This window comes from Poeciliopsis prolifica, unplaced genomic scaffold, assembly GCF_027474105.1.
Source record: "Poeciliopsis prolifica strain line A6 unplaced genomic scaffold, Auburn_PproV2 SCAFFOLD013, whole genome shotgun sequence".
NCBI classification, from domain to species: domain Eukaryota; kingdom Metazoa; phylum Chordata; class Actinopteri; order Cyprinodontiformes; family Poeciliidae; genus Poeciliopsis; species Poeciliopsis prolifica.
In genome coordinates this window covers 10,027,759-10,054,551 of record NW_026562388.1, presented here as the reverse complement: position 1 = coordinate 10,054,551, position 26,793 = coordinate 10,027,759, and the positions used below count along the sequence as shown (strand labels likewise).

Sequence of the window (26,793 nt, the reverse complement as noted above, 5' to 3'; positions counted from 1 at the left end):
GCGCTTTATCATAGCCGTTAGATCTCATTACTGTGTGATTGCTGTTAACATTCGCAAAAAATCAAACAGTAATGCCAGAATTTAAGCCTGAACTCAAGTAGATTTGAGAAGACAACTTCATAGATGCAGCTACAGCTATGAGAATGATGTCTTTGCAGCTTTTGCTTATCATTACATAAGATTTTGCGTTATTGTTCATAATTACCTTTGAACAGAAATTATAGAGAAACACAACACAATAATATTTTAAAGGTTGAAAATATGCACATTGTGATAACTTTTCTCTTTTGTTGGAAAAAAAAAAAACTATTCCTGCAGAACACAAACATATACTGTAGTCAAGACTGGTTCAGCTGTATCTACTGTGAAATCTTTTAAAATATTTTTCTCAGTATTGCTGTATGATTTATTGATTTCCTCAACATAGAAACTATGAAATTATTCCCTGACAGCATCTTTTGTATGGATAGATATTGAAGCGATGCCTCTAGGAGGTGTGTTTAACATAAATATTCAAGAAAATGTCAGAAAAGACCCATTTAACAAGTCTGGGGAATAAAACATTTTTCAAAGATTACTGCTTTGAGTAGTAAAAAAAAGAAAGGTATGTTAATCTTTTATAAAGTATGTAAAAAAAAAAAAAGAGTAGAAACAACGTTTTGTTGTAATCACTATTTTTTAAAAAGATAAGGATTCACTGCATGTGCATCAGGAAGGACTCCAGGTCAGTAGGTGGCAGTGTTGTGATGTGGTGGGACATTGAAGAAATGGCGCAGGGCGGAGCTTCAAGCTTGTAGTACGTGTGCCTCCTCACAGTGAGAGAGCAAGCTTCACAGCGGAGAAGAAGCCGAAATTATGGTGTTACTCGAGAATGATTCGGTAAGAATATCAAAGAGGTGATCTAAAATGTGTTTCACTGTTCGTATGAATTCACTCCCGTACATAAATACTGTCTTCTTTTAGCTGTTTGTTGGCTCAAGATTCCGAAGCTAGTGATGTTAGCCAGCCTGCTAACGATTGAGTGAACTGGTGGAGACTTTAAATAACGTCATGTTTGCATTGTAAAAGCCGTATTCCAGAATTTATGTGTGATATAACCCACACTGTAGTATATTCGACGTCTCCACGTATGTCTCAAGAAATGCCCCGACGTATTTTTTTCTAAATATAAATATCTTTTCACTTTCTCTATTAAGTTGTATCGAATGAAAACGAAGTGAGTTTCTATGAAGCGTCTCGATGTATCGTTTGTCAGTATTGCAACCTGTTTAGCGCTAGCAAATTACTTGAATGATAACTTTCATTAAGTCCTTGGATAAAAATAGTTGTCAAGACTTTTCTGAGGCCTTTCTTTCTTAATGTAAAAATCTAGTCCAGGTTTGAAGAGTTAAAATATTGTAACTTTTAAACTAGAACACATTTAAGATGGAAAATGAAGTGGCTTCTCCTTTTAGCTGTTTTCCCAATCAAGCTTTTGTATGAGGGCAACTTCAGCTTCCTGTCTTTCTTTAAAACAAACTGCTTTGGGCATTTGTCCAGTGTCTAAGGTATAATAGATAAAAAACGATCCAAAATGAATAAACAGTATGTTGCAGGTGTCATCATGAATCAGGAACTAAATCATAACGAAATACTCAAATATAATAGAACACAATTATTTAACCCTAAATTGCACCATGTTGACATTGATTCATGGTGCCATGTTCCAGTCAAAATAATTCTGCATGAACCACATCTGTCTCAGTAGATAATGTTTATTTGAGTTTCTTAATTGTTTCTCCTTACAGTTTATTTTGAATAGGCTATTAAAAGTCATCTAAAAAAAAAACACATACACGCCATGGATGACGATTCCTTCTCAAACCTGAAAGTCGGTTATGCTATCACCAAACTTACAATGAACAAAATGACCAACATCTTTCTTCTTCTCACCTGACTTTGTAAAGTGTACAGATTAAAGGGAAAACCTGAAACTGTTTTCTCATTAGTTTCTCACAGAGCTCACTCGGCTCTTCCAGAAGTGTCGGACATCAGGAAGTGTTGCCATCACACTAAAGAAGTGTAAGTTATTCTGTTACCTAAATCACAAACATGTATGTTTAATTTGCAACGTTTAACCTCTAAGAACCAGATTTGATTTTTCTTTATTCTTTTAGACGATGGCAGAACTAAACCGGTTCCCAAAAAAGGGCATCCGGAATCATTTGAACCTGCTGATAACAAGTGTCTCATCAGAGCATCTGATGGCAAGAAGAAAATTAGCACAGTGGTGAGCTACTTTTTTGAACCCATTTTTCAGTTGTTTTCTTAATATTTTGCTGCATGATCTATCAGTGAACCATATCTTCCTCAAATTTTAGGTCAGCACCAAAGAAGTAATCAAGTTTCAGATGGTACGTCGAGCTCATCTTGTTTTTTGATAGCAGACCCAGTCCTTTGTTTTAACAGTACATCTTTAATTATTCACCCATCTGCATCTGCATCGTCCTTTCTAGGCATACTCCAATCTTCTAAGAGCTCACATAGATGGTCTTAAGAAGAAAGATAAGAAAAGCAAGAGCAAGAAAACCAAAGCCACACAATGAGCGATGGACTCTTAATGAAAACGGCGGATATCTGAGCTGTCCATTACAGGTTGAGGGGAAGGAAGAGGGAAGCTCCTTGTGATGATGTGATCTCCAACTCCACTCAGAATCAGAATCCTACTCCTGGTGACTATGTACATAAGATGCCGTTGTTTACATGGTGATGCTTTATCCCCTGGCTTTTCAGTGCCATTCGGTGATTAAGAACAAGACCTGAGGATTTTCATTTTCTTGTACAACATGGAGCATGTCACCATTTATTGAATCCTGCTTCCCCTGGGCCAACCCCACAGAGCCCAATTCTTAGCAGGCTCTGATTTTTGCTTGTCAATCCTTATTTATGTTGTGCAGGGTTGGCTTTTTAATTTAGAAAAAGGAAAGGCAAGCGTTTGTTTTTTGAGCATCTGAAAGTCACCCAGAAATAGTTGAATCAATTTGTGATTGCTCAGCGTAATTTATGTTTAGGTTTCATTTTTAGTAAAACAAGTGATCCCCTTTTCCATTTACATGGCCAGGTGATGCTGTACCAATCAAAAAGGGTTTGTATTGTCCCTGGCATCAAAATTTAAGGTCATAAATAAAGTTGCTTTTTTTTTGTTAAAAATGTCAATGATTTCAGTTCTTTCTGTTAAAATGGCAGATGATGACTGGACATGGGCAGTGTAGAAAAAAAAAAGACAGCTAAAAAAAAAAGTGTATATAGACATTTATGTGCTGTGTTGGCAAAATCAGTCTGTATTGTTTAGAGACGGATCATTTCATAGAGCTGTGTTCTTCTTGTCCGGTCTGTCCTTTGGGGACGCTGCCAGGTTGCGCTGCCGGGCGCTCTCATCCTGATATCCCTGCCTCATCAGGCTCACTACATACTGGAACATCGTCTGAAAACATTAGACACATTTTAAGCATGTCATAAAAAGTGGGGGGAGGGGGGAATTGTAGGTAAAATAATTTAAGCAAATCATCTCTCATCCAAAACGCTTCTTTACTTCTGATGTCCGGATTGGAAATATCAGGCTTTCAAGTTGGAGTGAACAATCTGACTGCTGCCCTGTCTGTCACCTACAGTCGACAATGAGTTTCAAAACGTTACCGAAACGCTTCACAGGTTGGTGTTGTCATCTCTTGAAGAGATGACAGTCTCAGTGATAATATATAAGTCTGATACGTCCAATTCAGGCAACAAAAGTTTAAACATTTTTAAAATAAAAGACCTGCCCTTTTGAAAAAAACTTTCACATGTCCTGGAACTCTGAGAATTATACTACACCAATGCATGCCAACTTATCATGACTGCTTGTGCACCTTTTGTCCTTCCACTAAACTTTTCTATAAACTTAATTTCTTTAATTTGTTTTATCTCTTACCTTGTGGAAGGAGCCTGTGAATGTCTGCCAGACAACAGTCAAGTCACCGTCCACCCAATGATCACATGGGACATAACTCAATATTTGTGTTAAAAAGCTACTTTTTCTTTGAAATGACATCAGATTTGTGTAGCACTTTTCAGAAACTTGAAAGACTTTACAAAGTAGTAACATTAGTCCATTATATTTTACTATTCAGAGAGTGAATTCTAGGTTTTACTTTCCTCTAAGCCATAGTCATTAGTATTTGAAAAAAATCTCAGAACTCTGCTGGCTTTTTAAGGTGTGGTGGCATGGATTTAAATATGGATTTATTTTTGGCAACAGGTTAACTGCACATGGTTTAAATATATTCATAGGTAGTCGTGACATTAGATTAAAAGTTGACAAAGGGTCGTAGATGCTGTTTGATAAAGAATGCATATATAAAAATTTAGCTTTGATCTTTTCCCAGAAATCTCTGCTCTCTGCTTAGGAACAAAGATAATCCTAAAATGGATTCACCCGCCGGGGAATTATTTTTGAGATTGTTCAAATATTGCAGGCAAAACCACAACCTATAATTTATGCTGTGATAAATTCCATCAGATGCAGATTTTTACAGTTGTTTTAATCTTTAATTTGACATGCTGCATCGAGGAAATTTGTCCACATCACCTGGACATTGTTTTGTTTTTTTGAAGAGACAGAAAACAATTTTAAAAAATACTGTTATTCAAATTTAGATTAAAATGCAACAGAAAGTTAATCTCAAGCTTTTAATGATTTATTTTTCTGTAGATCAGCCTATTTGACCCCTCCAGAATCAGCAGATCCCTGGAGTCCTAATAATGAAAATCTACTTGAAAATAATTATGTTGTATGTGAAAGTAATAAAAAACTGCTGGAGCCAACAGCCTGGCAGACCAAAAGTACAAGATGAGGATATTATTTTTATATGAAGAGCGCCTACAGTACTGATAAAGTATTAAGACATTTATCAGACTTAATTCTGAAGTAATCAAGCAAATGTTATTCATGAACATATAGTTAGAAAAAATTATATTTTTAGTTAACCAAACTTTTTTTCATTAATTATTATAACTAATTTAGTTTTACGAGTAAATGTGAATTATAATGTTTTAATTTAATAAAATATTTATAATGAGATTTTGATTTTCAACCCTTATGGTTTTGTATCCCCTGAACACAGAAAATGCTCTTAAAGTATTAAAATCTTGATTTGTCAACATATTTTAGGTTTGCTTTTGTCAAAACTTTAAAAATATGCATTTCCTTATGTACAGTTTCAGCGAAACATTTAATTTTTATTTTACATCTTTTTCTGTTTTGGTTTGAGAGTTTCATGTCTGGAAGAGTGGATAACTGATTTTGCTCTGGAGGTTTTCTGTGTACAAAGTTGTTTTTTTTTTCTATTTTATAGAAGTTAATTTTTCAGATTCACAGAAAATGAAAAAAAAAGCTTTAATCAATTCCAAGCAACTATGCATTATATTTTAAAAGGATTTTTAACAACTGAGAGAAAAAAATAAGAAAAAAGGAATGTAATGAAGTCACTTGTTTTGAATGGCTGACAAACACAAAAACCACAAAATGTAAAATCTGTACCATTAATGTCAATATTTAGACTTACCCTACTGATTAGTTATTTATTTTGAAATTCCAAGATCAAATTGTTTACGTCATTTGTTTCATACATTTCTTCAAATTACCTTCCAAGCCTCCTCCAACTCGGCGGTCCACCTCTCCTTTAGGATAGGCTGCACAGCACAGATGAACTCTGCGCCCACATACTGAAAAACACCATCCATGTTAGAGACTGATTTGTCTGCGGATGTCATTTCACTGATAATCTTTTTTTTTTTTTCCTCTCTTTTTGTCACTTCTTTTGGTTGCTGCGATTGTCAGAGGGTCTTACACTGTAGTATTTAGGTGGGGCGTTGTAGTGATAATGGCTTTTTCCCAGCTCCACAGCCAGAGCTTCCAGTCTCTCTGGCTGATCCAGTCTGGCCACACTCTTCTCGATAAAGGACATCACCCTGAAAGATTGAGAGCGTTAGGAGATTGGGTTCAGTTTCGTTGATTACCAATAGAATAAACAGATCAGCCAGGAAGAGATTAGCAATCTTACAAATCCATAAAACAGGAACTAGTAAAGTATTTGTGCTCATATCATTACTTGCACAAGGCCTTTTTTTCTCATTTCATTTTTCCATCTGCCATCAAGCCGGACTTCTTCCTCCTCCTCTCTCAGCGCCGGGTCTTATCTCCCGATTTTCCAGCAGAAAGCTTCCTGCCGAGACGTGAAAACCTCTAATCTGTGCATGGATTGTTGAAATGCCACGCTACCCTCTGCACCTTCAGGTCCAGGTTTTAATTGGCTATCTTTGCCTCAGCTCAGCCTCGCTGTGCTGGAGCAATGAGAACCATTCAGATTATAAAGCCACTTGAGGTGTTTTGCACTTTCCTCGCAGCTCGTCTCTTTAATATGCGCGGCGTGGTTTTGTTACCGCCAATTTTATTTTTACATAAAGAAAAATAAACGAGTACAAGAATGAATCTTGAGATGTTTAGCTTTAGTCTCACATAAATGAGCACCGTTTACATTTTTTGTTTCGGCTCATCTGGCTGCCATAAATTCCCTGTGAGGGATTTTGTGCCCTAGTGACCACCATTCCTCAGAGAGCTTGAAAGTTTGCAGAGAGGAAAATGTATTAGAGATCCAGGTTATGCAAAGTAGCACTTTCATATTTAAACTGAAGGTAATGAGTGGAAAAAACCAAATAAAATGAAGCTCTCGATTCTCTTTAGAAACACATTTAAAGATGTCTGATGTTGGGTTGTGCCTTCTTATTTACATGAAGGGCGTACACTAAGCTACAAAGCCCCATATTTAGGAGGAGGATTTTTGTGAAGGTAGCACATTTGTCTTTAGAGGCAGATAAAGCACATCAGCTTTCCACTCCATTACAATTTTTTTTTGAATATAACTACTTTAGATGTAGAGGTGAACTTCATCCCCCAGGGTGTGTCTTTTAAAAAATTGTGCAAAAGTTCTACTATCAGATCTAAATATAGACATTAAGTACATTTAATAATCCGCAAACCACTTTCCTGTAAACAGATTGACAGATTCTGATTCACGATTTCTTATTCCTGCAGTTTGATCCCAGACATCAGTGATATGTAGGTTCCCTCCTAATTTATGCCTACTTCAAATTATTATGTATCTTATCGGCAAATGACGGTTCCTCCATTAAAGGCTGAGGAAAAAAATTTACGTACAATTCAAAACAGTACAATAAGTGCAGCCTCTACATTCATGTCTGCTGGACATAAAGACGGAAAGAATGGATTAGATTTTAATATTTACCAACAAACTGAAATGTAGATTTACAAAACCCAGACTGAAACACATGCTTGGCACTCTGAGACAGATACAACAGGATGCCAACGCTCTTTGGTTGATTTACAAGATTTTGCTCATTACAGCTACAAGTTTCAATGTATTTATTTACATTTTATGTAACACCAACCCAAAATAGTGCATAACTGTGAAGAGGAAAGGAAATGAATTAGTATTCCTTTATGGCCTTAGTGGTTTCATAGAGAAGAGAATAAACAAACGACATCAAGAAAAATCATTTTGAGTAAAACTCTTTGCAAAAAAAAGCATAATTTGCAATAATCTGCTCTAAATCATTCCTTTATGAGAAAATATTTTCACTTCATGAATGTAGCCTTTTTTTTTAAATACATAAAATAGTTTAACATTTAACTGTGTAACATTTAGTATCTAGCTATCTGGATGTGAATACTTTTGCAGAGTCCAGTTTGGGCGTGTTGTCGGCTGTAACTCACCGCAGACCATGTGCTCTGAGCTCCCGGTTTGTCCTCAGCCTCTCCAGGTCCTGCACATCTCGGAACAGGAAGAAGACGTCTTTGCACTCGGGATGCGTCTCAAACAACCTGTTACCAAGACAACAGAAGCAGCAGATGCAGCCATCCGTAAGCTTCTGAGATTCAGTCGTGAGGCAGCCTGTCACATCCCTGGCCAAACCGAAACAAATGTCCCCCTCGGGTTTTTCCCCCCATCATGAAGATTAAAACCCTTCAGGATTAGTCACAGTGTGATCCTGTGTTCACAATGCAGAGGGTAAACACACATATGGTCTCATCATCATTTTGATAAGTGGCTTCACTGTTCAGCCATTTTTCTTACTTTGAAAAGATCTGATTTAGCTTTCTTCTTTTCACTGATCTTGGTCTGAGTATTTATATCACAACAGCCTTGCACTCCGATTTTAACAACCAGCAGCTGCAGGCAGGAGTAAGAGTGCGAGTTTGTCAGCCAGATGATTCCTCAGTGTGCTGCACGTTGATTATCAGCTGCAGCCGTCTCTGGCTGTGGATCCTGAGATTTAGTTCAGCTGGAAGGTTATGGAGTTAAGGATAATGTTCTTCATAAGATACTTACAAGACTTTAGGTCATTTATTTTTTCCTTCCAGATTTAAAAATAGGCAGGGACACAGATTAAAATTGTGATTATTTATATTGAATCGCTCACTACTTATGTGCTGAAAAGCAGAAAACCAAACACTTTTCTATAAATTGGTTAAAAATTCAGCAAGACATGTACCAGGACGTTGGAGATGGCACATCAATACATTTATAACGGCACTTACAATGGCATTTATAAATATATTACAAATGTACATTACTAAAACAATCATGATGCATAACATTTTTTGCAGCTAATTCAGGGTTAGCTGCAAAACAAAAAAAAAATAAATCAAATTCATTAGCAATGGTCAAATAGAGAACAAGAAAAAAAATGACTGTTATACCTTTATTCTCATTGCTAATGAAAAATTGTACATCCTTCATTAATCAGCTTCCATAGCAGCCTATAAGCGAGACATTTTATTAGCAGATAGTTTTATGAAAAGCTTTAACCTGACAGTCTGCATTTACAAGAATAAAATAAAATCCCAACTAAGATGAATGCAATACTGTCACAGCATGCGTTGTCATTTAAAAATGCAAATGATTTGAACCAAATGATTAAAGTTAAAACAATTTCCAAAATGCCAACATGCAGAGAAATGTCCTCTCCTCTTGTCCTTTAGTTTAACATGGAGCCTCCGTACATTTAGACAGGATATAAATGCTCGTTTTCTTCAGGCTATTATCTCCATGTGCTTCATCCGACCTGCATTAAACCAACGTTCCAGCTCACGCTAATCTTGTTTCTTCCTCTTTGGCCGTTTATCATGATTTACATTTGGCCTTTCAGTGTGTGAATCTCATTTCCTTCAGCCTGTGCCTTACAGTTCGGTCAGGACCACAAACCTGACTCCTTTAGCTTCTATTTAAAACTTCAAGTCTCTCTTTCATTACTTTGACATTTCTCACTATATCTCCATTCTGTTTGGCCTTGGTTCAAATTTCTAGACTCAGTAGGCTGGTAATAACCAGCACTAGTTATTACCAGTTACCGTCTTGAAAGGAATTTATTATCCTTCCAAATGATCAGCTTAAAGCACTCATGTTTTCTGTCACTCGGTTGCAAAAGTCTGTTTAGGGCGACAACACTTAGGTAAAAATTCTGATCTGTAACTGTATTTGCTGCACAGAGGATCATTTTCTTCTGCAGTGTTTAGCCATAAAAATCAATATTCTTTGATCAGAGTTATTTTCAAGGTCTGTTTGGTCAACTGAATGTTTTGTGATAGAAAATGCAACAGATGAACATCATCCAGGACAGACAATTTCCCACACCGAGCAACGATATTAAAAAAAGGGGGAAAAGTTTGTTTTTGATGTGGAAATTTTGACACCAAAATTATTTATGGAGTAAGACATAAGTTTTGGTAAATTGCCGCATTTATTTATGGAGAGTTTTGAACTTTTTACAAAAGATATTTGAAAAATCAGAGCGGTGCATGCTAGGTTTCCACCCCATGTGGTTTTGCATGAGCAGAAAACCTTCTTCTACACGTTTGCTGTGTGCCAAACGATGTTTCCACCAACAGCCGCCCTGTCCTGCTCTCAGTTTTAAGCTGAGGATCCATGCAGCAACTTCTTGGTTGCTTCGCTGATAACTGCTCACCTCATCCGGCCTGGCAGCTCTGTAGTTGACATACTTCTTTTGTTTTCAAAAGAAGTATATCTTCTGTAAGGAAGAGTCTCTTTTGATTCATAGAAATATGATTTATTGACACCGATTACCACAGTCTGACTTAAGAGAATCTGAATAAACTGAGGCAGCTGCAGGCTAGTTTTATTTTTAGATGCTTTCTATGTTTTTTGTAAAAAACCAAATTAATCTATAACCTATTAAGTACAGTTTTAAATAAATGTTGGCATTTAAGCATTGAAATATGTGAAGGTGACAGTTTCAGTCTTTGTTCTTTTTTGCCCTCAGTGGTGCTGTGAAGATAAAGCAAATAACTTTCTTTTTTACATTTTCTGTCCCCGACCGTATTCCTGATATTAAAAGGTGGGGAAACTGACTGCTTCCCCTCAGCACACAGCAGCAGCATGTAGAGCTCTTGTTATTTTCCACTACTGTTTGTTCCTCTCGTGGATAGGAGTGCTCACGCTCTCACAACATACGCAGACAATGTTGCTCCCGCGAATAGCTCGAGTGGGATTTTAATTGGCTTCGCACAGAGGTTGCATTCAGTCCAATTATGCATTATTCACAACCATTTTTGATCTGCTCTTCTCTCGTTTTGAATATGGGTAAGAGGGGAACATTCTTTGGCAGGTAGAAAGATACTGAGAGTTGATTTGATCTCTGTTTGCAGCTGAGATCCGGTGTGGTGACCCTGGTTTGGCTCTGAGCTTCATTTATCTGAAAACTGCAGATCTGAAGCTCTTTTTACACCACGCCTTCACAGCTTTTCACTTTATCATTCTTGATTTGTATTATGTTTTTTTCCTAAAAACTCTCGAAGAGATGAAAATGTTTTCGTGGATACTGGTTATCTTCATGAATTGTATAAATTAGTTTTCCCGATGGCTAATGTCCTAATTAGCCAACGCTACTGCAGACCAGCAGCTCTGTCATGTCAGGTAACGATGTTAGGATGTGAGAGATAAGAAAGGAGAACAAGAAGGGGGTTTCTGCTTCCAGCTCTCAGTGGAAAGCTGTGGGTCAGAGTATTAAGCAGGAGAAATATAGAGTTTGTGGCTTGTAACATCAGAAAGCATTCCCAAAGATCCTAAGTAGACCTGAGAGGTCATGAAGTCAGCAACAAGGAGAGATGCCTTAGAAAAGGCATTTTAACAGCTGAAATTAGAGGCAGTTAGATACTGTTGATATGGCTTCCTGCCCAGAGCGGCCTTCCAGGTGAGGGCAACCTGTTCAACCAAACAGAACTACAAAGAAAATGGTAGCCTAAATTACTTTTTTTGAATTTCTGCCATGTGTCGCCCTTTAGTCTAAGGAGGATCCACATCTCCATATGGATTAGGTGGATGGGTAGTTAGTTGCTCAGACTAAAAGAATAATTCCCTCTTATATAAATGCAGTATTTGTTTGTTTTCGATAGACAGCAACAGGATAGATTTTTTAGATGCTTTCTATGTTTTTTTTATATACCAAATTAATGTATGATTTCTTAAGCAACGTTTTAAGTAATATAAGCACTGAAATCTATGGAGGTGATAGTTTCAGTCTTTCTTTTCACCGTGGTAACGTTAAGATAACGTAAATAACTTTCCTTTTACATCTTATGTAAAAAAAATAATAAAAATAAAAAAAGTTATTGGTGCGTCCCTACTGAAATAGAGTAGGGACGCACCAACAAGAAAACTTGGGCTGATACCTGATTTTATTATTTATGATGCTGTTAGGTCATCAATAACTGCCATCAATAACTGTCAGGCTTGCAGGCAATTAGATCTCCGTCACAGTTTAATTAGCAGTGTGTTTCATAAGTAAAATATGACATAGTATAATTGTTTATGCCAAAGCTTGGGTAAGGAAGGCTGGCCCTCAAAACTGCAGGGGCCCTTGTCCTGCAACTTTAAGACGTGCCTCTGCTGCACCACACCTGAGTAGAATAATTAGATCATCAGCAAGACGCAGGAGAATTCATCTCCACCAAGAGGAGCGTATTAAGCCATTTCATTCCAGTGTTTTGTATCTGTGGCACATCTAAAAACTGCGGGACGGTGGCCCTCGAGGACTGGAGTTTGACCCCACAGTGATGTTGAAAAGCACAGCAAGATGATGAAGAAAAAGTTGATTTCCTCCTCCTTTTTCTGTTGTGACCACACATTAAATACGTCATTTTATAAAACCATCGACGTTTCAAGCGTAAACACTTCGACAAGAAATTTGATTTTCGTGTTATTTTTATTCATCTTTACCATTTTAAAACTAATATCCCAACAAGTGTGAAGGCGTCTTACCTGACAAACATAATAATCCCAACTTTGGCGATGTCGTCTCGGATAACTTTCCAGGAGCCCTGGATCATCTGAACCTGCTGCTGGCTGAGACGCGCAGCGGCTGCGGCGGCTGCAGCCTCCTCTCTGTCCCGCTGCGAAAACTCCGTCTTTGTTGCCAGACCTGAAATCGCGCAACCCATTCTTTCATCTAAAACAACGGAGATTGAGGGCGACTTAATTCTTGATTTATTTCAATCACTGTCAATGTCAGTGAATGAATGGGACGCAGAAGCGAAAGGTCAAACTGTTCAGCGACGCATCTGGTTTTGGAGTGCGCGTCTTGAACTGTCGCCCCTCTTTTAGAAAAAAAAAAAAAACAAACAAAAAAAACACACACATCTCTCATCAAGTCAGAAATGACAGGTGGGGAGGCAGGTTCTGGTTGTTGCTTTCATAATAAGATCCACAGCTCGCGAATGGGCGCATCGTCTAGAAAGGGCTTTTATTTTGCAGAATGGTGCTTCCTATTTCCGGTCTCAGTCAGGGCTTCCACTGCAACCTTTACGCTGATTTTCCAAACCAAGTATGATTTAATTCTGGGTGAAGTGAACCGAGCCGCAAATAATGGCCTCAGTTAAGAAACTGGATGTAATTTGATTCACCCCAGGATTGAAAATATGCAAATATAGGCTTAAATAAATAAACGCACTTTTGTTTTAATAGCTCTTAGCAATTTACAAAGAAACGTCCATTTTGTTGCCATCAACAAACTTTGAGCACAATTCTGTCTGACTATTCTCACTAAAATGTTGCTATATTGGATATTTTCTTGGGATACATTTTTAGAGTTGGATCAATGCCATTACTGAAGCTTAATGTGATCAAGAAGCTTCGTCCAAGTTTGAAGCACTTTTCTGTTGATTTGAGGTGAAGGTTATTTGGAGGTGATGCTCCTTCATTGTTCTAACTTTCTGTGGTGCAAGTTTCATAGACAGGAGAACACACTCTCAGCACAATCTTTTTATCAATATTCTAAAATAAATCTTTTGAAATTTCCAAAAGGTATTTCATCCCACCTTTTTTTTTTGTTTTTGAATGAAAGGTTACATCTGAACGATCCATTTTGGATTTCTATCATAAAAAATAGAATACAAACATTACACGCTGAACATGTAAAGACTTTTTCCTCTGCTGACAATGTTTCCCAATCCATCTGTCTACAGTTTGTAATTTACCAACCACTGGTCCTGGGACACTGGATGGAACATTTTGTGGCACGTTTGTTTTTTCTGGCATCATTTTACTTACAGTCTGCCACATATTAGGTGATACTGTGATCAGTGAAAACATCTGCACTTCTTTCTTGGCATGAAACTGTGACACTGCTCACTTTTGATCCAAGCAGAGCTTCTGCTCTTTCATAACTCATTAGCTTTATTCCTTTGTTGTTGTCATCATTCTGTACATCTCTCTTGTTCCTAAAAATCAGCACCAGAACACTTTTCTTTCATTCCTCAGACATCTTATCACTGAAGATGTTCTTAACCCAGTCAACCTCTGCCACCTCTCCTAGAAATGTCCAAAAGTGTCCAGGACCACCTGCCTTTCCTCTGTTTATCTTCTTCAAAGCTTGCCCCATGTCATTGTTAATCTTAGCTACTTTATGATCCAGGACAATCACCTCTTCTGCTCTACATTCTCCTCATTCATCAACTCTTCAAAGTACTCTTCCATCCCACACTTGGCACCTGTTAGTACATTTCCATCCCTTAATCACCCTGATCTGCTGCACAACCTTTTCATCTCCATCTCTCTGCCTCACCAACCTGGACAAGTCACTCTCAGTACTTATCATCCACAAGGAATCATTGGCTTGTAAATGTTTCTGGTTGCATTAGAAATAAGTATGTCATGAATTTATTAAGATAAAAAAATAGGTTCTTGAATTGCTATCACAATTCTGTGGGCCAGCCCTACGCAGAAGATTCCATCTTTTATTGACAATGAAAAAGAATGTTGCAGCTTTAGCATTTCTGTTTTTATTGAAAATATGGGCAGCTGAACATAACCAAAAACAAGTTTCTGAGTATCTGGAATGTACACATGGTCAAAACTATCCCAATATACAGATATATAAATAACTTTCATGAAAATCAACCAGTTGCTGATGGAAAAAAAATAAAGCTCCAGTGATGTGCACAACTGTTTTACAAGCAGCTCAGGAAAATGTGGAAGCATATTTTGCTGTCCCTGTGCATCAAAACACAGCAAAGGCTAAAATCTAATTGTTTTTTGGTATCTGAAGTAAGACTTTACTGGCAATCGAGCGCTCTTAGCTGTCGCCCTCACAAACTCTGCACTGATAGTTTGCAGTTAATATTAATTACTATAGCAGCCAACAGTAGGTAACATATCACTTTTTTTGATACAAGAGACTATATGTGTATTTTTATGTTCACACAAAATTGTAACGTGCAAACAAATACAGTTAAAATGTGCATCTTTCTGTTTTAAAGACGGCATGCCCATACCATCCCTTTTATGTTACATTGGTGCTAAAATTATTGCACCTTGTCCCCTATATAAGAAACTTCATGCACAAAGTTTTTGAGGGAGAAATATGCAGAACAAACATTGAAAGCATCATCTAACTCCCAGGTTTATATTGAATACACACAGTGCATGTTGTTTAGCTTGCACTTAAGCTCTGGAACTTCTCTCGTAAACTCCTCACAAGGTTGCTTTCCGAGGACTTCCCAGAACTCAGTGACTTTGTGCTGTTACGAACTTCCTGGAGGAGTCCATCCTCATCTTTGATTCTGTGGCACGACGAACGAGTCTGCGAACGTTCTTGAAGATTCTGAACTTCATGCAGAGGGGCAGAGCCCAGCATGTGGTCTAAGGAGCTCCACCTGCACAGCAGGGAACGTTTCTTTTGCTGAGGCCAGTCCTCTACCTGGAGACATTTCTTACAGCAGTCTGACGGAGCTGCGTGGAGATCTGACGAGCTTCTGTACTTCTGTGAGGCGCGGCTCTCCGTTACCCCGTCTGGTCCTGTGCAAACACAGTGTGTTCTTAGAGAGTGCGAGGTGTCCGTGTATTTTGAACGCAGCTCCAGGACGTGAGGCCAGTGGAAGGACTCAGGGCTGTGTGGGGCTGTGCCCTGGGAGCTTGCAGGAGAAGATAGAGTCTGGTCCCAATTTGGAGAACAAACTTCAGGAATGACTTCCTGTTCACAAACATTCATGGGCAGCCTCAAGTTAGGCTTACCTGCATGAAAACAGAGACAAAAACACAAGAAGTTTGAATTAATTTTCTGTTAAAGAAACAACTAAAGGCAGATTAATGCAGAACTGTGAAAAATCATTCATAACTCTTGAACTTTTTAATATTTTGTCACAAAAGCCACTCTTCCCCATTTAGCCTGAATGCCTCAGTTTGTTGGAGCATTTTGGTAATTAATCATAAGGCACCCATAAGAAGTCTCATTTCCAGGTGTTTGCAAAAACATATAGAGTTTTATTATTAATCTGTTTCACAAAAAGCTGTGATAAATATGTGATAAAGTTTGTGGTTATAATGTGAAAGAATGTGAGGAAGTTCAAGATGTGCTTTAAAAGTGTTGATCGATGATGTTCTGTTTACCAGTTTTTCTCAGCTTCTCCTGGTGGACAGCAGCTGCACTCCGGAGACCTTCCTGGTGTGCAGCCTGTCGGCTCCTTTGCCACACTCCGGGCCGGTTGTTTTTAATGCGCTGGCTGTACTGACGAGCCAGCTGGAACACCTTGTTTCTCATCTTCCCCATGTCGTGCAGGATCTGGTCTTCGTCTATTGTGGTTTGGAAGTTAATGCTCTTGGGTAAATGGCCGGGGTGGAAGTTGTCGTTCTCTTGAAATGCTGAGGATGAACACGGTTCTGAGAGCTGAGCAGAACCCTGCTCCGCTGTGGAGGACCTGGACGTAGGTGAAGACACAGAGCAAGTGTCTGCAGAAGAGCACAACTCAGGCTCTTCTTCTATCACTGGTGGTTGATTACTGTTTTTGACCTCCACAGTATCCAAGCTGATCTCAACTCTTTGGCTGTCAACTTTCTCTTCTGCCTCCCGCTTCACCTCCGGAATCTCCTCCTCGGTTTCCATAACTTCCCAAACCTTCAGCATTTCAGACGAAGGCCTGAACTCTTCCTCTGCAGTAAATGCTTCCGTGGCACTATTAGACCGAATCTTGACCTCAACTGAGCTTTGAGGTTCACTCATCTTACCCTTTTCTAACCCAGGAAGGTCAAACACAGACCAAGAAGTGGGTCTGTTTCTACAGAGGCCTTTCCTGTAGGCTGGACCGGCCTTCTCCTTTGGAACGTCATTCAGCTGTCGACTCAGCTGTCTCACCAGGCCGGCGGGGATGAAGGACAGACTTTCCCTGCGCTTGAGGCTGAAGTTAGCGTCTTGGTGCTCAGCATGCTCATAGTATTGCCTGATTTTATCGATAAGAAGTTGATCCTTTTTGGAAAGAGTGGACCTGCGTTCTCCTTCACTCAGTTCAGGCTCAGGACCCAACAGGTCGGCCATTGAGGAAGTCTGTGGTTCTGGTGAAGAGCTATCTGAGATTTTCTCCATCTGTTTCTCCACGTTCATACAGGCTGAAAGGCTTTGAAAAGGGTCTTTATCTGAACTCAAGTGCTCAGAAACCAGACTGCTCCGTCGTGACAAACTGCTGATGAGTTGCTCAGCAGTCAATTGGTCCAACACAGAGGAAGGCAAACTGCCTTTATTGTCTGAACACACCTCCTCTTCCTCCTCAGAGAGGTCACTGTTCATCAGTGCACTCATCTCCTCCACCTGAAGACCAGAAGAGTCGCTCTCTCCCTCTTCTTCTCCTGCTGTTTCCCTGGACGTGTCCAAGGATTCTGGGTTCTCAGTTTGTTGCTCAGAGGAGAACATGGTAGAATCATGGCAGTGGGAGTTCTGCACCTTCAGTTGGTTGATTGGTTCTGCTTGTGGGACACGGTCTAGATGACACAGCTCCTGTGCATAAAAAGATAACAGTATTATCTAATGGAAAAATGCACATTTTAATGACAAGCACTCTTGATTCCTCATTAGCTTAATAGTTCATTTTAAAATCAGTTTAATTCATTGCATCCACATCTTTGCTGCATTTATTTTGCATTATTAGGCTTCCAGTTTTTTATCCATTGAACTTTTTGTCATAATATAATCACAGACTCCAATGTGACAGACCAACACAAAGAATAAAAACAAATAAAAATATCTGAACACTATCATGCATTTGCATTCATGCCCCTTTACTGATACCTCTAAATAAAATTAAGAACAATCAAATGCCTTCTGAAGGTCCTGAGGAAAGGCAGTCTAAAAATATTTGCAGCTGCAGTAAAAGGGAATTTTGTGAAGCATTTCCTCAGCATGACTGAATATATATCCACACTATTTGTTAAAAAAAATGTTTGAAACTTTTTTTAATGTTTCTTCTACTTCACTTATGCATCACTTTGTTTAGGTCTATAACATAAAATCTCACCAAAATACTTTTATGGTTGTAAAGGAAATAAAACATTAACATTTTCAAAACGCATGAATACTTTTATAAGGCACTGATTGTCTGTGGGTAAGATTTGCAATTAAAAACTAGCATTGGCAATGCAGTCGGCTTCTTTTGGCTCTTCCTGGACAGTTTAAATTGTCCTTGACAAGTTAGGCTGAGCCTCCTCCGGTTTTCATCCTGCCGATGTTACCCTAGACTGCTGCTCTAATGCTGTGTCCAGGTGTTGCCTGCTCATCTGGAGTGCCTGCAAATTGCAAATTGCAAACTGCAAAAATAAATAAAAAAGGAAAACGCAGCTTGGAGCTGTTTGCCATAGATAAGGTTCACTTAGCTCAGATGCAGAAGCTGCAGAAGTGAGGGGGACGCTTCCCATGTGGTGCTTTCATTTCCAGCACAATAAATCGACAGCATATAGTGATGATTCAACTGTGCTCACGGCAAAGGGCATCTATTCGGTAATAATGGAATTTTGAAATCCAATGTAACATTGAATCAACTAGCATTTATGCAAAGAAATAACAATGAAAATAGAGAAAGAGTTTGAAAACGGGCCCCAGTAACAACCTGGGGAGGTGGGAGGAAATTATTTAATAAAGTGAATATGTATCACATGTGCCTCAGATATGTGTGTGGAAATTAGGTTAACAGGATGCAGGCATAAATATAATATTGGGCTTTTGTGAGCACCTGAGCGCTGAGAGTTTGTTTCACATTGTCGGTGTTTTCCTCCACTGTGCAGGTTTCAGCCTCTTCTATCAGTGCAGCTTTTAGTTCAGCAGTGTCCTCATTCTGATCATCCTGAAAGGGAACAAAGCACAGCATTATGTCCAAAGACTTTTTAGTCAATGTCAGCAAGTTTACAAGCTTTATGACTCCATCTAAGATCTCAAGGAGTGAATGGCAAACAATTTCCTACAGTTCAGCCAAAATTGGTTCAAAAGCTTGAAGAGAAAAATTAGTTAGGTTAGGCTTGATCATTTTTTGTTGAACCATTGTATACAAGCAAAAACCTTCCAATAACCTGAAAATTATTTTTTATTGATAATTAATTTTTAGTCAACATGCAATTTTATGATGTGAAAAATTTTTCGGTGGCCAATTTGAGTAAGAAATTTGCACTGTGTTTGGCTTCTGACTAATTTCTTAATAAAGAAAGATAAAAAAAAAAAAATAGTCAAAAGCCATATTGAGACTTAGCTTTACAAACTGATTGTCAGCCGTTTCAAACATTGAATGTTAATCTTTCATTTAATGTAATTATTTCTTCTTTGAAAAAGTAAATAGAAAAAAGTTTCATTGATGGAAAATACATCCTAAACCCTGAGAGACACACAGAAATGGTCAGAAATATCTCTTGATTGTTAAAGCTTGTACAGAAATCCCTTTGTTGTAGATTACTTTTGATAGACTGATTTCTAAATATTAATAGTGCATAAATAAGATAAAAATAATTGCAAAATCTGAAACAAAAAGGAAAGTCTCTTATTCAGACAATGTTTATTCATTCCTATTCAGAATCAATACAACTAACAATTAATCCCAAAAAAAAATTCAGAGGGAAAATATTCATCAATATGATTATCAAAGAGAAAGCTCCTCACTATTCTAATTATGTTTAATCAGATGGATACATTAACCTTTGAAGTCAAAAAACATTTAGCAGAGCATATTAGGATATTTGTTGTCATGCAAATCCGAACATGGTCTTAACAACATAAGTCATGCACCCATATATAGCTATTAAACACAGCAACAACTCAGATGAGATACACATGCAGTACAAATTTGAAAAGGGAATCAAATACAAACTGGGATGATTTTAACTCTGAAAGAATAAAAGCAAAAGCATGCATGATGTTTTTCTGAAAACCTCTCATCTACACTGAAGCATTCAGAATGGACAATGTGAGTATTGAGTCAATTTGGATTATAAAGGAAGGAAAAAGAGGGATGGAGAACGAGAGCCAGTGTGGGAGACAGAGTGGTGTGTTAGTTTTGGTGAGCCGTTGGGACAGAACGGAAAGCGGGAAACCCGTGGGTGGCAGAAACCCTCACCGTTGTCAAGTGAGTAGAAAGCAAAGCCCTGGCTCTATAGTGCCAGCAGGAGATGGCTGCCAGCACCGAGCTGGCAAAGTCGGCTACCTGGTCGTCTCCTATCGGCACATCGTCTTTGCAACTCTCCCCTTCCTCCTCCTCCTCAATTGCCTTGTCCTGCTCCAGCCCCACCTCTCTTTCTCTGGATGAAGAGTCACTGTCAGCTGCATTTAGCCGCTCCAGAGAGTTGCTCAGCTCCTCCACACACAGCCTCTCACCCCGGGGCTCGCCTAGACAGGAGGTCAGTGTGCTGACACTAGCAGCAGGCTGCAGGGAGCTCCTATCCCCCAGCAGTGTGCCTTCACTGTCTGCATGCTGTAGCGTGAAGTCATACACATGTGGTTTGTTATTGCAAGGTTTGTGATAAAGCCATCTTATGATTGCAAGGCTGTAAACAGCAAGATTTATTGTCTATCAGCAGCAGGCGTGATGCTGTGTGATTTCTGCAGGCTAAGAAAAGAAAGTGTGCTCTGGAAGGCATGGATTTTTCATTTGCAGTTAAGAACATTTTTCAACCACAAAACTATCCCTGCTAAAATTCCATATTTGTCATGTAAAAAAAATTTATCAGAAGATAATAAATAACTTACATATTTAACACGACAAACTCATCTGGCAACATACAAAACTGAAGAAAGTTTAGCAGCAATAAACTTGTTGCTTAAATATGCACAGCTTTAGCACGATTTTGATGCAGTTCAAAATTGTTATTTGATAAACATCAATTACAGTGAATCTGATTAACCTAAAATGAAATTTTGTTGCCCTGGTAGGATTTTTCCATACATATGCATCCTTCAGAGATAGAAACACAGTCTGTGGATAGATTGCAGATGGATTAAATCTTATCTTCCAAATGTATTAGGTAAAAGAAAAACCCACAGTATCTTTTCATTATGGATGATCTCAATAAATTGTTGAAAAGAAAACATGGAAACTCGCCAGGGAGGCAAACGAGGCAAAAAGCAGCGCTGAAAGAGCTGCAGGACTGTCTGGTTGTACAGATAATAAAATAAGGGTTCTCCAGAGCTTGATGTTGTTTCACTGCAAGTAAAACATTCTCCTGCAAGGTTTCAAAGGATTTTAGTGAGATCTGGATGTTTTCTGTGGTCCAGGTAGAAGACATTTAATATTTGTGTGAAATTTACAGTGTTGTTGTTGGGATCTCCAGCTTTCCTGGGCAATTTCAGTTTAATCTTTTCATCTAATTTAGAGAAACAAATTGTTGATCAACCTCTTCATTCTGCATTGGTGTACATCGATTGCTGTGGATGTTTTCATCTCTTTCTTCTGAGTGCTACGAAGCAAATAAGACACTTTGTAGTGAATATAACTAATCTTATTCTTGGACAGTTGATTTTATTTATTTATTTTTTGTCAATTTAGAGATACTTGTATCTCTAGCAAAGTCAGATAAATTGTCAAACAATTTTAATTCAGGAAGACTGAATTAAAAGTGCTTAAACTTGGTGCTACTTTGATGTTGTGCATACTTCTGCAGCAAGATTAGTGAATATTTTTCATATTTTTAATTTCTTTAAAAATATGAAACATCTTAACAGATGTTTCAGTTAAATAGATACATGTGAGATTTAAACCAGAAAGTTTTAAAATAAATATTTTTCTATTTTTATTTCAAATTATTTCTCATTTGTTCATATTTAAAAAAAAAAAACAACTTGGACTTTAACAGGGCATAAAACTTTTTATATTAACTGTAGGAGTTAAGGTTGAGTAACCTCAGCAAACTGCATTGTTACTTATTGCAATAGTTTTCTCAGGCTCAATAAAGACCCAGTTTGGATTACCTTAACTTACCTTCAAAACAGCTGCAGAGTGAACAAAGATTGAGGCGAAGGCACCGAGAGAGAAAAACAAACAAGAATATCAAGAAGAGGTCAGATATCATGTTCAGTAACATCCTGAATTTCAAATGCATTTAGGGGTAAGGAGACAATCTCTGCTTCCACATCCAGGCAGCTGTTAGTCTGCCTCAGACTCAAGGGAGATCCTGTGATTAGGTAAATACCAATAAGTAGCATCTTGTTCTCCGAGGCTTTAACTGGACATGATGCAATTTGTCAGGAAGTGATGAACCACTCCCTTACTCAGATGAGAAGGTTTGACATGAAAGTGGTTTGTTCATTACATCCTCTGGAGAAATTGAGCGAGAGAGAGAGAGAGAGACCTGGTAAAAGGAATACAGATGTTTTCTGCTCTAATGGCCAATCAATGAAACAGGAAGACACAGATCTGACGGGCGGGGCCCAGATTGAGTACTGAACACAGCTTCAGAGTGACAAAAGGCCTCAACCGAAGCAACATATAATTAACTGCATTATGGGTAAGGTGAAGTGGGAGTGAGTGTGCGTGTCCATTGAACTGCTGTCCAGGTGTCTTTGAAGGAGAACAAAGCAGAAGTTCAATGGAGACGTGAACAGCAGCTTTTATCCATTAGAATAACCTTGGTGGCAGAGAGCTGATGTATAACTGGACTGCAGCCACAACGCAGTTCAAACTATTACAGTGTTTGTGAATCTGCCAAAATCCTTGTGAACATTTACAGAAATGACATAAAAATGTACCCACCATTGGTGCTCTTTATGATTTCTTTAAGTGGTTCTGAAAGGATAGATAAATAAATTTGCAAATTAAAAAAAAAAAGTTTCCATAATATCATTGCACAGTTATTTTTCTGCGTGATGTACTAGATAGATAGCGGACATAAATATACCAGATCTTCGCCTCCCATTGCGTAGATGGAAGCTGTCACTCTGGAAGCACTCTGCTTTCATCATCCACTCCGGACTTCGCTGACACTTCCCAGAATCTGAGAAACGGAAGGAGACGTCATTATAGACTCATAGCTGCAATTACAAAAAGCAATTTTCTCCACATGGACGAGCTGGTTATAAGCCAAGACATCTTGGAAAATTAATAAGCATTCCATATTCTTCACAGAACATGAACAGCCACTCTCTTTTTATTAGCTGCGGTTGCTGTGGCAACAGTTGAACGGTCCCCGACTTAAGTAGAGATGCTCCATTAGTAACACTTACAGTTGCAGTTGTCCACAGTGGCGTCTTTTGCCTTCACAGACAGAAGGGACAAGTTAAAGACTTTTCTGACGTCGCAGGGAAAGAAATGTTGTGTGGAAGGACGACGTTTACCTTCTGTGGCAAGATGGTGTTGTGATTCTCCAGAATGAGCCTCTTAATGTGATGAGCCCACAGACGTTTCTCTTCCACAGACTTTGCCTGAATCCCACATTAGAAAATAATTATCTTTCACACAACCGAGACCCATTTTACAAACCTGCTGTTAGTACAATCACTTATTACAGCATATTAACTTTTATCATGTGTTTACAAGATTGGTGCTTGGTGATTTGATTTGACTGATGAAATAATATTTAAGCACATGACTGTTATATTAAAGTTCTATTTATGTAATCCCACAGCATAACAGATCTTCCACCATACATCACAGTGGTCATAAAGCACATTTTGGCATATTGTCAGTTTCCAGAACCTCTATTGTCACTGCAAAGGTTAGACATAGTTGAGCAAACTCCACATTTACATCCCTTTTCATTGAGCCTGTATTTTTCAGTTGGTTTTAAATGACAGTTTTAAATACAAAAAATAAATACATTCTCTGTGTTTTTCTTTCTACCTCAAAAATATAAAAATTAAACAACACAGTGCTAAAACTGGTTTCTGATTCTGCAGTGTAGAAAAGGACTATTACTAAGTCAAGCATGTGGACAAATTTCCATCTTTTTTGCTACAATGATCTCAAGTATGATAAATGTTAGATTAAATACATATCTTCTGTCTTAATCTGTTATCAGTGAAGCTTTCATTTTTTTAAATTTCAACCATTTGTTCAGCATCTAAACCAAATTCAGTTAGCAACCTTTGGTCTGATCGATAATAAATGTATTTACAGATATTCTGATACTTATCATTGAGAAAATAAAAAAAAAAAAGTCTGAAACTCATTACTTATTTTACCCATTTCATATTCATCCAGTCATGAAAATTTGTATGCAAATTTCTACTTTACAAGCCAGCGTATGAACTCCACATACACAGAGAGCATCAAATAGTTGTGATGGAGACTATGTTTGCTCAAATTTTATTGCAACTGCGACAAAAGATTAATTAACATTAAAGTCAGTTTTGGTAGAAGAACCATTGTACCATCTGAAATGTTGTCTTGGGTACATTTGTAAAGCATTCAACCAAATACAAATTTTATTTAATTGCAAACAGTAAACGTGAAAAGCACTTTAGTCGGTTGCTTTAATAACTGCAACACGTCATACATCTCTACAGATCTGTGCAGCTGGCGATAAATCAAGGATGTTGACAGCTTCAAGTGTATCTTAAATATCCGACACTATCAGCATTGCTCGGACTCTCTTAGTTTTCAAACTCTGTATTAGGTCTTATTATTCTGTTGCAAATTAAATTGTCTGAAGAAGGCAAATTATACATTGGAACATGTTTACAGAAATAGTTTATTACAACTCTGTAACAGAGAAACACCAGAATCCTTCACCAAATTTGAAGCATCGTAAATTAATCTGTATGCTGTTTGTCTTACTCTAAAACTCCTATGTTAGAGCTATAAATGTCCAGGAGTCCTTCTTTTATAGTGCTCCCATCATCCATTGACGAGCAAAAGCGTTTTTTTAAATCTAAATTAAACATGACTGTATGTTTTGGGTTGTTGTCCAGCTAGAGGATCAACCTCCACTCCAGTCTAGTGTTTTGGGGCCTCTAATAGGTTTTACTTTAGGATTGGCCTGTATTTAGCTCCATTCACCTTGTTGATCATGACCAGAGCTAGACGCAGAAGAAAAGCCACCCCACAGCATGATGCTGCCACTATGATGTGGAAAAACAACTTTTTTGTTTTTTTTCAATCCCTCCCAACTGGGGGCACAGCAGTGGTTATTTTTTATCAACTTTATGACTATGCACTATTTTGTGAGGATTTCTTTCAGAAAGTCTAATAAAAAAAACAAAGTAATAGCTACATTTTGTAGATTTATCCTGACAAAATGTGAAAAGTTTCAGGGGGTATGAATACTTTTTCGAGATGAGCAGAATGTATCACTCTAAAAATGTCACAAATCATTAAAAATTATAAATATTGCATTATCGGCATTAAACAAAACAAAACAAAAACACAATCTTCCACATTTCAGAGTGTATAAAGAAATTGACTAAATGTTTGCTGGAGTTACCTGAACTGTATGAGGTTGCTTAGGACGCTTGAAATGGATCACGCTGAAGAGGAGGGGATCCTTGGCGCTGTCGAGCAGCATCAGGGTGGAACACTGTGACAAGAAATTAGATTTGTTTGTTTTCTACCAATTCTATTCAATAATTAATTTTTATCACGTTAAAAATTAATCAGAAACCGTACCGAGATGTGGATCTTGTAGACGTAGTGTTCCCCTCTTTTCTTGGTAATGAGGAGCATCTTTTCAAACAGGAAGAGCGTCCGGGTGTTCTTCGCCCTCAGAACAGGAAAGGTGCCCTCTAGCACCAGCTCTCCGCAGGTGGTCAGGTCGGCACCCTTCCAGTTGATCAGCAGAGATTGTATCTCCTAATGTGATGAAACGAAACTTTTACATAAAGAAAATCTTAGCCAAGCATGAAACACATCATATGTAATTTTTTATGTCTGCCACACATAAAAGTAAAGCATCACTTGTGCAAAAAGACAAAATAAACAAAAATAAATAAAAATTGTTGCCTTTGAGCTTTTTACTGGATTTTCTAACCTGCACTCTGACGGCGTGCTCATGTTTCCTCTTCATGTCGTTAATGTACCAGGCCACTCTGGTCATGGTGTCGATCGCCTCTTTAATAACCCCATAGCCCTCTTCGTCTGGGTCATAGTGCTTGGCAATTTCCTTTAAGGGAAGTCAAAGTTATTATAACCTCAGAGAATGTCCTAAACAATTACTGTTGTGATGTTTATTTTACATTTTTAGCTTTTTGTTTGAGCAAATGGCTATTTCACACTTGCATAGTGTGGTTTAAAAGAAAATTGATCTAATCCTAATATACAAATTTAAAATAAAAGAATCGGTGAGGACGCCTTTTACCTGCAGAAGTAGGTGATACTTCAGGATTCTCTGAACTGGCTTCAGAAGGTAAGAACCCAAAGGGAGAGATCGTTTCAGAGCGGCCTGCCGATCCCTGAAGAACTTTGCTAAAGTTTTATTCCTCATGCATTCAGTCAATGTTGCTACTGAGCTGCAGACACCAAGAAATAGCACTCAGAATCTCATTGAAGAATGAAAATAAAAAAAATAAAAAACTTTTTCAAAAACTGGGAATACTTACTTGGGATAATTGTTGCAATATTTGGTGTAGATTTCAAAATATTCACTCTGGAGGAAACAAAAACCAGGCATAAATGCATTTCTTTGAGGAATTTAACATAGTTTTTAGTTTTGAGAAGGTTTTCCTCACCTTATTGACAAAGCAGTGAGCAATAGCCACAGGGTCGTTCTCACACATGTCTAAACATTGCAGCAGTTCACTGAAATAAATCAATTAAAAATGTAAAGCTTAGAACTCTAGCAGGAACACTAGAACAGTAATATTTTAGGTTGATTTAAGTTTAAATGTAAGACTCTGTTCCACAATTACTGCCGCAAAAAGAATAAAAACAAAACAAAACAAAAAAAAAGTAAAAACAAAGTTTGGATGAGGAAAAGTATAAGAATAAAACTCATCTTAAATATTCCCTCTGTT

General features: G+C 37.9%; 3 protein-coding genes across 3 annotated transcripts in view; 1 reads left to right on the top strand and 2 right to left on the bottom strand.

Moving 5' to 3' along the window:
* The first annotated feature begins 760 nt into the window (after positions 1–760).
* On the top strand, positions 761–3,175 carry srp14 (signal recognition particle 14). The gene is made up of 5 exons (XM_055038288.1): positions 761–879; positions 1,989–2,061; positions 2,157–2,269; positions 2,361–2,393; positions 2,496–3,175. Exons 1-5 carry the CDS (start codon positions 856–858, stop codon positions 2,583–2,585), a joined length of 333 nt encoding a protein of 110 aa, XP_054894263.1. The 5' UTR covers positions 761–855; the 3' UTR covers positions 2,586–3,175.
* Positions 3,176–3,272: 97 nt separating this feature from the next.
* Positions 3,273–12,690, bottom strand: xgb (x globin). Its single transcript, XM_055038286.1, has 5 exons — positions 12,375–12,690; positions 7,811–7,918; positions 5,868–5,988; positions 5,662–5,742; positions 3,273–3,463 (listed from the first exon to the last, which is right to left on the bottom strand). The coding sequence occupies exons 1-5, from the start codon at positions 12,551–12,553 to the stop codon at positions 3,344–3,346; spliced, it is 609 nt and encodes a 202-aa protein (XP_054894261.1). The 5' UTR covers positions 12,554–12,690; the 3' UTR covers positions 3,273–3,343.
* Positions 12,691–14,376: 1,686 nt separating this feature from the next.
* Positions 14,377–26,793, bottom strand: part of LOC129365261 (pleckstrin homology domain-containing family G member 3) — a 34,921-nt gene continuing 22,504 nt past the window's right edge. The window contains exons 5-19 of the mRNA XM_055038367.1: positions 26,509–26,578; positions 26,380–26,426; positions 26,139–26,289; positions 25,812–25,943; positions 25,451–25,633; positions 25,269–25,361; positions 23,182–23,268; positions 23,071–23,101; positions 22,746–22,841; positions 22,601–22,633; positions 21,830–21,840; positions 19,973–20,326; positions 18,605–18,715; positions 15,999–17,376; positions 14,377–15,623 (exon numbers count right to left, since the gene is read on the bottom strand). Of these exons, the coding sequence (XP_054894342.1) occupies positions 15,043–15,623; positions 15,999–17,376; positions 18,605–18,715; positions 19,973–20,326; positions 21,830–21,840; positions 22,601–22,633; positions 22,746–22,841; positions 23,071–23,101; positions 23,182–23,268; positions 25,269–25,361; positions 25,451–25,633; positions 25,812–25,943; positions 26,139–26,289; positions 26,380–26,426; positions 26,509–26,578 (3,358 nt within the window). The 3' untranslated portion in view covers positions 14,377–15,042. The remainder of the gene's footprint in view (positions 15,624–15,998; positions 17,377–18,604; positions 18,716–19,972; positions 20,327–21,829; positions 21,841–22,600; positions 22,634–22,745; positions 22,842–23,070; positions 23,102–23,181; positions 23,269–25,268; positions 25,362–25,450; positions 25,634–25,811; positions 25,944–26,138; positions 26,290–26,379; positions 26,427–26,508; positions 26,579–26,793) is intronic.

Coding starts and splice junctions, on each gene's coding strand:
- srp14 (XM_055038288.1), top strand. CDS start 856: ATGGTGTTACTCGAGAATGATTCG. Junction 880..1,988: donor TGTTACTCGAGAATGATTCG/GTAAGAATATCA, acceptor TTTTCTCATTAG/TTTCTCACAGAGCTCACTCG. Junction 2,062..2,156: donor TGCCATCACACTAAAGAAGT/GTAAGTTATTCT, acceptor TTATTCTTTTAG/ACGATGGCAGAACTAAACCG.
- xgb (XM_055038286.1), bottom strand. CDS start 12,553: ATGGGTTGCGCGATTTCAGGTCTGGCAACAAAGACGGAGTTTTCGCAG. Junction 7,919..12,374: donor GGGATTATTATGTTTGTCAG/GTAAGACGCCTT, acceptor TCTTGGTAACAG/GTTGTTTGAGACGCATCCCG. Junction 5,989..7,810: donor CTCAGAGCACATGGTCTGCG/GTGAGTTACAGC, acceptor TCAATCTTTCAG/GGTGATGTCCTTTATCGAGA.